This window comes from Alligator sinensis, unplaced genomic scaffold, assembly GCF_000455745.1.
Source record: "Alligator sinensis unplaced genomic scaffold, ASM45574v1 scaffold994_1, whole genome shotgun sequence".
Taxonomy (NCBI): domain Eukaryota; kingdom Metazoa; phylum Chordata; order Crocodylia; family Alligatoridae; genus Alligator; species Alligator sinensis.
Genome location: NW_005842488.1, coordinates 889126 through 900618, shown reverse-complemented (window position 1 = coordinate 900618; position 11493 = coordinate 889126). Strand labels below are relative to the sequence as shown.

Genomic DNA, 11493 nt, shown 5'->3' with positions numbered 1-11493 from the left:
GCCGGCCCCCTCTCCATTGCATCAAGCAGCTTGTGTCTGGGACCTTCCCTGGGGCGTGGGGACACCTGGGAAGGGGGTGCTTGGACCACATGTGTTCAGGACACACGTGTTACCCGAAGACGGGCCAGCCGCAGCAACAGGCCTGAATTCTGCCTGGTGGAGCAGTGGCTCTGGGTGGTGGCATGGCCAGGCTCGGTGGCATCTGAATGCATGGCTGTTTCTCTCTGCACGCCGGTGGGGTGATGCCCACGGCCTTTCAGAGCCTCAGGTGCTCTGGGGAGATGCTGCACCTGTGACACTACGGGAGGCGCTCGCTGAGGTCCAGAGCTGGAGGGGAGCGGAGGGGCAGGTCCTGAGAGCAGGTGGTTGGCAAAGCACTGTGGTCTCTGCCTCCACCCCTTATGGCACAGGCCGGGTGGGTCAAACAGCCGGTCCTGGGACCAGATTGGGGTTCGGGGAGATTTGAGGCTGAGCCTGTTCCCCTTGAGTGCGGCTTTCCTGGGCCTGTCTCTGCCCACCCTGGAAGGTCAATGCTTGTCCCAGAGCTTCCCTCCAATTCCCCAATACCAAGTGCCTGCTCTGGGGCCTGAGTGGCTCCTGGCCGAGGTCCTGCTAATGCAAAACCTAGCAGCCATCCTCTTGGTGGGCATCTGATTTGCACCGGCCCCTTTTGCTTCTAGGGAGAGCAAAGTCTGAGCCCCTCTGAAGCACCATGTGGGGCATCTGGGCCTCGGCCCTCTGTGTCGCTGGCCTCCTGGGAGCCTGCCGAGGCGGGAAGCTGCCTGCGTCCAGAGAAGGTAAGTGAGCTGTGTTGGAGGGCAGGGCTGGGTTAGGCAGTGCGGGTGGAGCAGTGCCTGGGGTGCTTGCATCTGGAGCAGTAGCAGGCTGGGGATATAGGTTGGCTGGGGTCCAGGCTGCAGGGGCAGGGGTTGCAGGGAAGGTTGCTGCTTGTTGCATGCAAAGCACTGGGTTCGAATCCTGTTCCACTTGGTACTTGGCAAGAGTGGGTTTGGCGTGGTTCCTCTGTGAGTCTGCTAGTCATTCTCAAGCGGGCATCGGTGGAGCCCAGGACCTGCTGTGCTCCTTCCCATGTCCCAGCTGCAGGAAGCGTTAGCCCCAAAAGGCCCTGCTCTCTTGTCCCAGTGCCTTTGGGGTGTGGATGACACACAGAGGATGGCCTGGTGGTGAAGACCAGGGGCTAGGGCCCAGAGTCAGGTGTGGAGTCCTGTTCCCAGCCCTGCAGAAAGGGGCATTTTGGGAAGGCAGGCCTTGCGGGGGTCAGGAAGGAATTGGTATGGGCTGGGGGGGCGGTTTCCTTTCCTCTGTAGCTGGGAGGGGGTGGGGGGCAGTGTGTTGCACTACCCAGGATCTCCGTATAACAGTGTATATAACCAACCTTGTCTAGAAGCAGGACATTGGGCGCTGTGGTCCCCCTGCTTTACCGGTGGCACGTTTGGGTGTTACATCTTGTGTTGCGTCGGGTTGACTGCAGTTTTGCTAGGAGGTTGCACAGTGAGTTTGTATAGGATGGCTTGGATGGGGATGGTCTACCTTGGGGGTGCCTTCGTGCTTACCTGTTCCTACCGCCTCTCCCCTTCCATGCACAGAGGATCTGTCTGCAAGGTGGTGAGGTGCTTTATGGGGTGGGGGTGCCCTCAAGCAGTGATGGACAGAACAAGAAGTGACCTGCTGCTGGTGTCTCTTGTGGTAGAGAGGAGCTGGTGTCTGATGGGTGACGCATCCTGCAAGAGCATCCCTTGGAATTAGGCCCTGCTTTTCAGTGGGGAAACTGAGGCACTGGGAGGGGAAGCAACCAGACCAAGGTGATGCAGGCAGCTGGTGACAAGAGCTCGAGCACCAGTGTCCCAAAATGCCGCCAGCCTGGTGTGGTCTCTGCCCTCTTCCTAGCAATGCAGAGGCCTCTTGTGCAGCCCTTTGCACCAGTGCGGTGTGCGTGAAGGTCTGTGGTGGTGTGAATGGCTGTTTGGGGCAACGGAGATCTGAGGCCCGTGCCTTTCCATGGAGCATCCCAGCCGGGACTGGCAGGGAAGGCTGGGCCAAGAGCTGACAGAAGGACTTAGCAATTTGGACCCCACTGTTGGACTTGGCACCGCAGCCAGGAGCCCTGGAGCTGGGGGTGAGGAGGGGAGGGGAATTCAAGGGCCCGGGCCCCCACTGGAGTCTGCCCTGGGGCTCCTGTGATGCCATGTCTGGATCCCACTGTCCCAACTGCTCCATTACCTCCTACTCTCCCCACCTGGCAGCCAGGAGGCCTTGGAGAGGTGGCCGAGCCAGCGTGGAGTGCCCCAAAGGTGCCAAGCTGGGCATGCCGCAACCCGGAGCGCATGCACGTTGCTGTCTTACGGTGCACAATGTGCGCAGGCCTCCCCCTCCAGCTGATCTCTCGACACGCCTGCCCAGGCAGGACGGGCCAAGAGGCTGGAGTCACGCTGGGCGGGGTGGCAGCCAGCGGTGAAATCACTGACGGGGCCTCCTCTTGGAGCGGGTCCCTCTTCCTACGGCACAGTCTCCCTGCCAGAGGGGCGTGGGGAGCCTCCTTTGCCCGCGAGCACATCGGAGCCCAGATTGCTGGAAACCGGCGGAGGAGGCAGCTCGCTCTGTTCTCTGCAAGAACTTGGCTTCGGCTGCATGTCCAAGGGCTTCTCTGCTCCCCCAGGCTCTGGCGACATCATTTTGTAGACAGGGAAGCTGACCCAGGCCCTGGGCTCTGTGTGCCTTCTTGTTAAGCCAGTGACCCCTGCGGGGGCGAACAATTGGAGCATTTGCACTAGCAGCTCGGGCTGGGCCTGGCCTGCTAATTGTGGGGAGGGTGGGAGCAGGTTTGGATGCAGCCTGGCAATGGGAATATGGAGGTTAGCTCTATGCAGAGAGCTGCCTTCTCCCCTTCATTCAGTCTTGGTCCCAGACACCAGGCAGCCTTGGGCATCCTTGGATGGCATCTCTTGAGTCTGGAGGTCTCGTGGTGGCTCTGCAGAGGCTGAGTTTCCAGGCGGGCAGAGGAGTTTGCTAAAGGGAGCTGTAGACTGTGGTGCCCTTTGCCAGGGGGGCACCTGATGTGTGTTTTGTAGAGACTCCTGCAGATCCTTCTTGCTCTAGGGGTCGGCTACAAGGAGCTGGGAGCTGCTGTGTGAGCCAGGCTCGTTGGCTTTGAGTCCAGACTTTTCCATATGGTTCAGCTTTCCCAGGCTGAATTGGCCCTGTCTCAGTTACTGAGTGAAAATCCAGCCCGCGGGTCCCAGGCTATTGTTTGCTCACTGGCCAAGCAGCATTTACTATGGTGGCAAAAGCCCATGTGATGTCCCATTTCCCATGCACTAAACTGTCTGCCCAGCTTCTACAAACTGGGATTCTCCTTGGATCCGGTCTCGGCCGTGGCCTGCCTCCCTGGCTTCAGATGAGCCCGTGGAAAGCATATTTTGGGAATCGGCTTAGATCTCAAGTCAAGCCTTGAGCATCATCCGAGTGATGAGGCCACACAGCAGGCACTGCGGTCTCTCCAGTGCGCAGCAGCCTGAGACAGGTGCTGGAAGTGCCAGGGAGCACAGGGGTTAACCTAAGTGTCTGATCTCAGCTCCCCACCACTGCATGCAGCTGGTTTGGAGGGATGCAATGGTCTCTTTTTGGGTGTTGTGGAGTGTTGCTGTGAGCTGTTTGACAGCTACCATCCCAGAACTGGCTGCATATCAGCCACAGCAAAGCAGTTCCTTGCTGACTTTGGCAGTGCAGGGCTGGAGCATTCCCCACCCTCTTCCAGCGCTCCTCAGAGGGACTAAGGGTAGGGCTTTGGAGCTGGGGACCCTGGGGTGGATTCAATCAGCAGGTCCGTCTGGTGGACTTGTTTCTGGATTAAAGAGGCTGCCAGCACTCCTCGGGGTCAGTGCTGAGACTGGCTCACCCAGCTATGATAGCAGGGGTGACAGGGCAAAGCAGACCCTGTCTGGGGAGCATGTCCCCTGGCTGCTGTGCCCAGGTGGGGTGGCACAACCCAGGAGTCCTGTGCTCTGGACCCTTTTCCCTCCACGAAGCCAGAGGAGAACCAGGAGGTGCCTTTCGTTCCTCTTCCCAGCAGGTCTCCTTTCTACTTCTGCCTCTTTGCTCAGCAGCTCCACTGCCTTCCCCGGGGTACCCACAGCGAGCTCAGCGTGGGCAGTGCTGCCATGGGCTACCCCGTGATCTTGCCTGGGATTAAGCCAAGCACTGCTGGGTTCATCTGGAGAGTAAGGTAACCTTTCATCAGGACGTGTCTTGGGAATCTTCAATGAGCAGAGGCTGAAGGAAGCAGACATGTCCAGCTTGCAGAAAAAGTACTCACAGGGGCACATCATAGCAGTCTTTAGATACTTGAAGGGCTGCCATAAAGAAGAGAAGAAACATCTTTTCTCCCTTGCTGCCGAGAGCAAGACGCAGACCGCTGGCTTGAAGTTGCAGCAACGTCAGTTCAGACTGGATCTCAGGGGAAAAAAAACGTTGCTGTTAGGACAGTGAGGCAGTGGAATAGGCTGCCTAGGGAAGCTGTGGCCTCTCCATCGCCGGAGGTGTTCAGGAAAAGGTTGGACAGGCATTGGGCAGGGATGATCTAGGTGTAGCTTTGCCTGTGTTTTGCTGTGAGTATTTCCCATGCTTCTGGGCTTTGCTGGTTGCCACAGGATGCCAGAAAGGATTTTTTCCCCCCTCTTATTGCTACATGTGCCGGGATTTGCTTGCTTCCACAGAGGCATTGCGTGTTGGCTGCAGCAAAGGCTGGGGACTGGGAAAGGAGAGCACCAGTGCTCCTGTTGGGACTTAAACCTGGAGGTTCCTGGCTTGCCCGTCTGCTCAGGGTCAGATGGATCATCACATCTGGGGTCAAGAGGGGTTTGCACCCCATGGTCAGAGGGGGCTTTGGTCTTTCTCTGTAGCAGAGGGCACCACCCTCTTCCTGGGACCTCTGGAACGTATATACGGCAGCAGGCCGGCGGGCGCTCTGGTCCCCTTGCTTTACCAGTGGCAGGTGTGAGTGAGTGTTACATCTTGTGTTGCGTCAGGGTGGACTGTGCAGCTTAGCTAAGAGGTTAGATAGGATGTGTACAGGATGGTTTGGATAGGGATGGTCCTGCCTCAGGCAGGAGGTTGGATTCGATGATCTCTGGAGGTCCCTTCCAGCCCGACTCTTTCACCCATCTTGTCTTTTGTCCTGACCCCTTTCCCCTTCTCTCTGGTCAAAGTTGGCTATTGGCTTGGTGCCCCAGAGGGACTTCAGAGCTGCCTGAACCCACCTCATGGGGCCCTGGTCTCACCTGGTTTGGCTGGTGGCGTCGCACAGGGTGCTCTGGGTATTTTTGGCCTGTGTTGCTGTAGGTGAGGGATTGAAGTGGTGATTTTGGGCACCTCTTTAGGAAACGGCAGCTTGTGCACTCAGGGGCCCAGGAGACCCCACCCCATCCTGTGGTCCTTGACTAAGTTGATGTGCTGCAGAGACACTGCAGGGCCATCGGCTCCAGGAGCCCATTGAGGAAGAGCCGTTCTTCATGGAGGAAGAGGCTTTGGCAGGGAAGTCCCTGGCAGTAGGACACGATCCAGGGGCGATCCAGGGGTTGGAGCCCTGGAGCTGCCCCCCTGGACTCCTTGCGCCAAGGAGGAGGAAGAGGGACATGATTTAGAGCAGCTGTGCCCCAGGGAGTGGGGAGCAGACCCTCCTTAAAGGATACTGCAGTTTGGGATGTCCCAGGGCTGGGCCTGGCCGGGCCCTTTGGATGACGGTGATGCCTTCCTGGCAGGCCAAGTCTCTGAAACAGAGCAGGGGTCTTGGGCACGGAGTCAGACCAAAAGCCAGAGCAAAAAGAACATCTCTGTCCTGCTCCATCAGCCACTGGCTTGATTTCAGGAGCCCAATGCATTTTGTCTCTGGGTGCTGGCAGGTTCCTGGATCCCCTGGGCAGCCTTTCCCAGAGGCTGCCTAGCAAATGGCGATGGTAGCAGTTCATATGGCTCTATATGGGGGCAGGGGGCTCCATCATCTATCAGCCCCAAGCTAAGCCATACTCCAGCATCTCCAGGCTAAGCAGTGCAGGGTCTCTTCTCTCTGCCAGACCTTTGGGGCACTCATGGGCTGGGATTTGTGTAGGCAGGTCTGGGACTGGAGCATGGTGATGTAGGAAGGGGATCCATGCAGCCATGCTCAGCCTGACGCCCAAGTCCCCCCCAACAGCTCCCAGCCCTCTGAGGGCACGTGGCTGTTGGGAGCAGCTGATGACAGCAGTTTGTCTTCCAGGGGACCTGTGTCCGCACCTACAGCGAGAGGAGCTGAGGCTGGAGCAGAGCAGTGACAGCCATGCCAACATCACGGGTAAGGAGCCCCCTTCTTCCGGTCAGGGTCCATCTGCAGTGTGGCGGGTCCGTGCAGGGAACCACGTGCTTGGGTCTGCGCTGTGGAGTTGCTGGGGGAAACCAAGGTGTGGGGCAAGGGGTGTTGAAGAGGCGCTGGGCCCAGGAAGGCAAATCCAGCTGGGATTTGGAGAGGGCAGTGAACCCCCTTACTCACCATTACACCTTGGGGAGAGGAGACTTGGGACCAACCGCAGCCCTGGTCGCTTGGGGGTGGAAGAGAAGCCCCAAGTAGAAGGTAGTCCATCGTCTATGACAAACCATGGCCCCAGGGATGCTGAGCACCTCCTTCTGCACTGCGGGCAGAGCCGCCACCCCTGTTTGGGGAAGCAGGGCAGAGGGGATGGGACAAGGTGTGCATGGCCCTGCAGGGAGCTGGGGCAGAGCCAGGCATGGAGCCCAGGTTTTGCGGTGCCCGTGTCTGGGCCTTCAGCACTGAGAAGCTCTGTGCTGCAGAGTGAAGCTGGCGAGGAGCTTTGGGCTGGGATGTATTTTCCCCTTGGAAGCTGCTGGTCAGGTTTAGAGCAGCTTGCAGAGATGAGACACGGGGACCGGCATCCGCCCAGCTGGCTTCAGACCCTGCCTGGTTCCCAGCCTCACCCCCGGGGGAGCTGGGGGCCCTGGAGCTGCGGCTCCTTTCCCTTTTCTGAAGATCTGCCAGTCTCTGCAGCACGTGGCGTTTCCCCCATGCAGTCGCATAGACTCTGCTGGCTTGGCCTGGTCTCACCTGGGCTCCTTTTCTCTCTCTCCCACAGGGTTTAACCTCATTAAAAGTTTTGCTCTCCTGAAGACTTCATCTATCAAGAAAATCCGCAATCCCAAAGGGCCCCTGATCCTGCGGCTGGGCAGCACTGCCCTGGTCCGGCCCACGGAGTGAGTGTCTGGCTGATTCCTTGGTGGCCAGGGTCTTAATGCTGTCAGGAGATGAAGGATTAGTGGGTAGAAAGGCCAGGAAGATGGGACTTGAATCTCTTTGCAGTGGGGCATGATGCCCTTGGTTCCTGCTGGCGGGAGTGAGTGGGCACGGTAGGGAGGTGTCTGGGGTTACTTGGCTTTGCTGCCTTCAATCTAGGTGCCTGGGGTGCAAATCTCTGCACGTGTCCATGTTTCTGGTGGCTACACACCTGCAACCCAGTCGTCATGCGCTGACTGGCCATTGGCCTAAAACACCGCTGCATGCCCTGGGTGGAGGGGTACAGGGCATTACTGTGTCATACCAGAGCCATTTGTGCAGGCGGCTGTGTGTGATCATGGGCAGAGAGCCTGGCTGTGTGGGGCATCCATACTGTAGCTTGTCTGGTGACGACTTCATCCTCCTGGCTCTGACCTGTGCAGGGTGACTGCCGTGCATGCGGTGATGCCTACTGCTCTCACATTTATGGGTGCAGGGGGTCGTGGTGTGGCTCTGCAGATCCATGGCTTGAGAATATTGATCTCAGTTGATCTCAGCTGGGCCTCTGGGCATCTGCATGGGGTGGTGTTAGATGCTTTCCCTGCCTCCAGCAGGATCAGGCAGCATCCTGCCTTTCTTTGTGTATCCGGTTTTATGCTGCTCCATCGCTGCCACCAGAAGCAGCCCAGCTGCCATTGTGTGGGGCATCCATGCGGGGGCAGCCCTCTGGCTTCAGCTTGGAGGTGCAGCCTGAGCAGGGGAAGGGAAGGGGGTCCCGGGATGCAGAGGGTTGAGGACACAGCTGCAGCATCTGTGCAGGGGTTATCCAGTGCACAGAGGGCGTCTCTCTGGAGCGCAGCAGTAGCTATACAGGGCGTTACCCAACGCAGGGGGTGTGTTGCTCTGGAGCATAGCAGTGTTGTATTTAACCATGCTCCCGGGCTCCAGCACGGATATGTTGGGTGGGAGCTGGCAATACTTGTGCTCACTGCAGGACTCAGAGGAGGGCTTCCCTGAGGCTGGAGGGCAGCAGCTGGGGGCCGCACAATGCCACAGTGGAGCAGTAGTGGGATCTTCTCACTGAGTCCTGGAGCCAAACCTCTGCTTCTGGGCAGCACATCCTGCAGTCTGTCTTGTGCATGGAGACCAGGCCCTGGAAAGGTTCCTTTGCCCCCTGCTTCTTCCCCCTGGCGTCATGCATGATGGCAGGTGGTGAATTACGGCGGATGAATCATTCCAGGCGGGAGGCGGGTACACTTAACTCCATCTAGCCCAGCCCTTGTGTTCCTCCAGGAGCCTCTGGCAGCAGGGAGCTCCTTTGGCATTTACCGCAGAGACCAAGGGCAAGGGTGCGGCTTGTAACCCAGCCAAGACCTCAGGGAATAGGTCGGATGCTTGTGTCCAGGCTGGATGGCACCAGTGTGGGAGATGCCAAATGGGCGCTGCAGAGCTGCTGGCAGTGGGGGCTCGTTCCCCCTGGACTGGGTCGGGGTTGGGGAGGTGGCAGGGTGCAGTGGCTCACTCTGCAGAGGTGCCAGCTGGGGGTGGGTGCCCAGGCTGGGGCGACAGGGTGAGCACTGTTGAGGATGCCTCAATCCTAGAAAGTAAATCATGCTGGGAGGCAATGGACCGGGCGATTGGCCAGGCTTACGCAATGCCTGCTCCAGCAGGCGTGTGTTTCTCTCCCACGCTTGGCCAGGCGCCGGCAGGGGAGGGGGCTAGACTGGCCCATGGAAATGCGTAGCCCTGACTTAGCTTCTAGACGGAGCTGCTGGCTCTCTCCCCTCTCGACCCTGCGTACGGCTGGCTGGGGATGGGCTCTCCCACATGCTGGGCCTGCAGAGGCTGCATCGAGGGAGCACCCGAGCAGCGGGGTTGGGTCCTGCAGTGCCATTCCCCAGCGGTAGCTGCTACTTGCTGGGACAGGCCTGGGGGTCACTGCTCTCTGCAGTGCCCAGCGAGGTCTGTGTGTACGGTTGTGCCCCTGCCCAGTGCTTCCTGCACGGGCTGTGTACAAAGTGCTGGGAGCTCGACTGCTTGAGTCTTCCAGGCATGGAAGTGAGTCAGGGCCAGCGGCCTCGAAAGCATGGGAGGTAGCTGGTTGCACAGGCCATGGGCCGTACGAATGCCCCCCCTCCATGTTGCCACTTTCACCAGCTCCTCCCAGCGCTGGCCCAGTCCCATCAGAGCCGGCTGGGGTCCCAGCCAGGCCCAGAGATATCTCATGAAAGGATGCAAGCTGCTAGGAGGATGGGCAGTTGTGAGGAGGAAGTATCGTCGGTCTTAGGCCCTTGGGTTCAATTCCTGCTCCCATCAAAGACTTGCAGAGGCCCCTTTGCCTTGCTGGGTCTCATGCCCAATGTCTGCCACCAGGTTGGAAGGGCAGCAGTGCCTCAGAGCAGTGTCTTGCCATCCCCACCCCTATGGGAGCTGCTGGGGGTCCCTGGAGCCTCTTTCCATACCTGTCCACCCTGCTGTCTCCGACAGCTCTGGGGTGCTGCCAACTCCCAGCAGAGCTTTTACCCACCCGGTCTCTCCCAGTCCTGGAAATTGGTCCCACTCCAGAGCAGAGACTATGGGAACCCTTGGGGTGGTGGAGATGAGGCTAGCTGGGATCTTGGCAGCCAGGCCAGACTGCAGCACCAGCCTCAGCAGGGCCGGCAAACCTGGCTGCAGTCTGGACTTCTGGCTGGGGGCCGAGGCGGGAGTCCTCCCTGCCCTGGTACTTGCACCGTGCTGGAGCTGGGGTCAGCCCCATCACCCTGTCCGAGGGACCTGGAGTGTAGAGACCCATGCTTACCCCTTGCTTTCTGTGCTGGAGTCACCCTGCAGTCTGCAGATGCATGCTGGAGCCATGGACACGTTTGGTGTGTGGAAGTAGTGTCTATAACCCAGGAGGAGGCCCCAGGGGTTTGGGGATTAGTAGCATGTAGACTGGGGTTGTCTCCCTCCCTCCTTGCAGCCCAGCAGGCTGGCACCCTGCTTTAGACTCTGCAAGGGCAGGGAGGAGGGTCATTGCCCGTCTCTGCCACAGCCTCTCTGTGTGACCTCAGGGGAGTCACCTCACCCCCGCACTTCCAGCCTCCCACCTGTTGTCTGTGGGTATCATTTGCTCGTGGGGGCCAGGCCCATCTCCTACTCTGTGTCTGTCCAGTGTACATCACCATGGAGGCTGCCATTAAGTAACATGACATCTATTGCCACGCAGGGAAGGGGTGGCCCCTCTGGGTCCCAGCTGAGCGAATATGGGTCCTCCACCACCTGAGTCTGGGTTGGGATCTGTGGGACATGTTGGTGGCTGCCAGGGGAGGTCAGCGGAGCTGTGATGGGTCCTAGTTGGCTCTCCAAACTGCAGCCGAACCCCCACTGGGTGAGATAGGAGAGTCAGTCTTGCCTTTGCAAAATGCCTTTGGCCCGGCCATCCTGAGCAAGGGGCAGCAGTGATGGGGCAGGAGCGCTGGATCACGCAGCACACAGTGGGATCCCAGTCCCACTGCCTGTCTGGCCACTGCATCCTTCCCGTGACTTCTGGCAAGGAGAACCCAGGTGTCCTGACCATGCCACTGCTTCCAGAGGCTCCCCCTGCAACTTTGCTCCAGATAACAGGACTTTCTCATGCTGCCTTGAGTGGCTGTCATGCTCCACCCCAGATGCAGCTGCATTTTGGGGGTGGATGAGGCCATTCTGATACTGCACCTGTCCCAGGGAAACCCTGATGGCTGAGGAGATGGGTCCCCCTGCTCACATAGTCTTCCTGCCAGATCCCTGCGTGGGTGAGAAGCACCTCCCTTCACTTCCAGCTGCTGTACCCGGCCTCCCAGCGAGCTGCTGCAGCCCTCCTGGCCCAACACCTTTGTGCCTGCTGGGCGTTCACTGCCCTGATCCTGCCCATGCCCTGCAGTCTGGCTTCAGGTCCCTTTGCATGAGCTGAGCACCACAAGATCCCCATCATCTTGCAAGTGCCCAGGCCATGCCCAAGCCCAATGCGAACAGTCAGTGCTCTGGGACAGGAGCCTGAGAGAAGCATCCTGTGCGGAGATGGACTGACTCACGCCTGGGCAATGCGATTGCAACAGCAGGAGCAATTCGGCAGCTGGAGCTGGCACGTGCTCCAGCTTAATCCATCCTGCGGAGCCCTCCAGGCCTCCTGCACTGTCTGATCTGCCGTCCAGGTGCCCGGAGCAGTAGGCCTGGCTGCTGGCAGCTGCCACGGCAGA

General features: G+C 59.2%; 1 protein-coding gene across 2 annotated transcripts in view; it reads left to right on the top strand.

Annotated features, from left to right (window-relative positions):
- LOC102368720 (collagen alpha-1(XVI) chain) overlaps window positions 1-11493 on the top strand; it is a 66525-nt gene that overhangs the window by 5234 nt on the left and 49798 nt on the right. For both annotated transcript variants that reach the window (XM_025212856.1, XM_006031248.3), the window contains exons 3-5: window positions 681-797; window positions 6272-6346; window positions 7140-7257. In XM_025212856.1, coding sequence (XP_025068641.1) covers window positions 713-797; window positions 6272-6346; window positions 7140-7257 — 278 coding nt within the window. In that variant the 5' untranslated portion in view covers window positions 681-712. The remainder of the gene's footprint in view (window positions 1-680; window positions 798-6271; window positions 6347-7139; window positions 7258-11493) is intronic.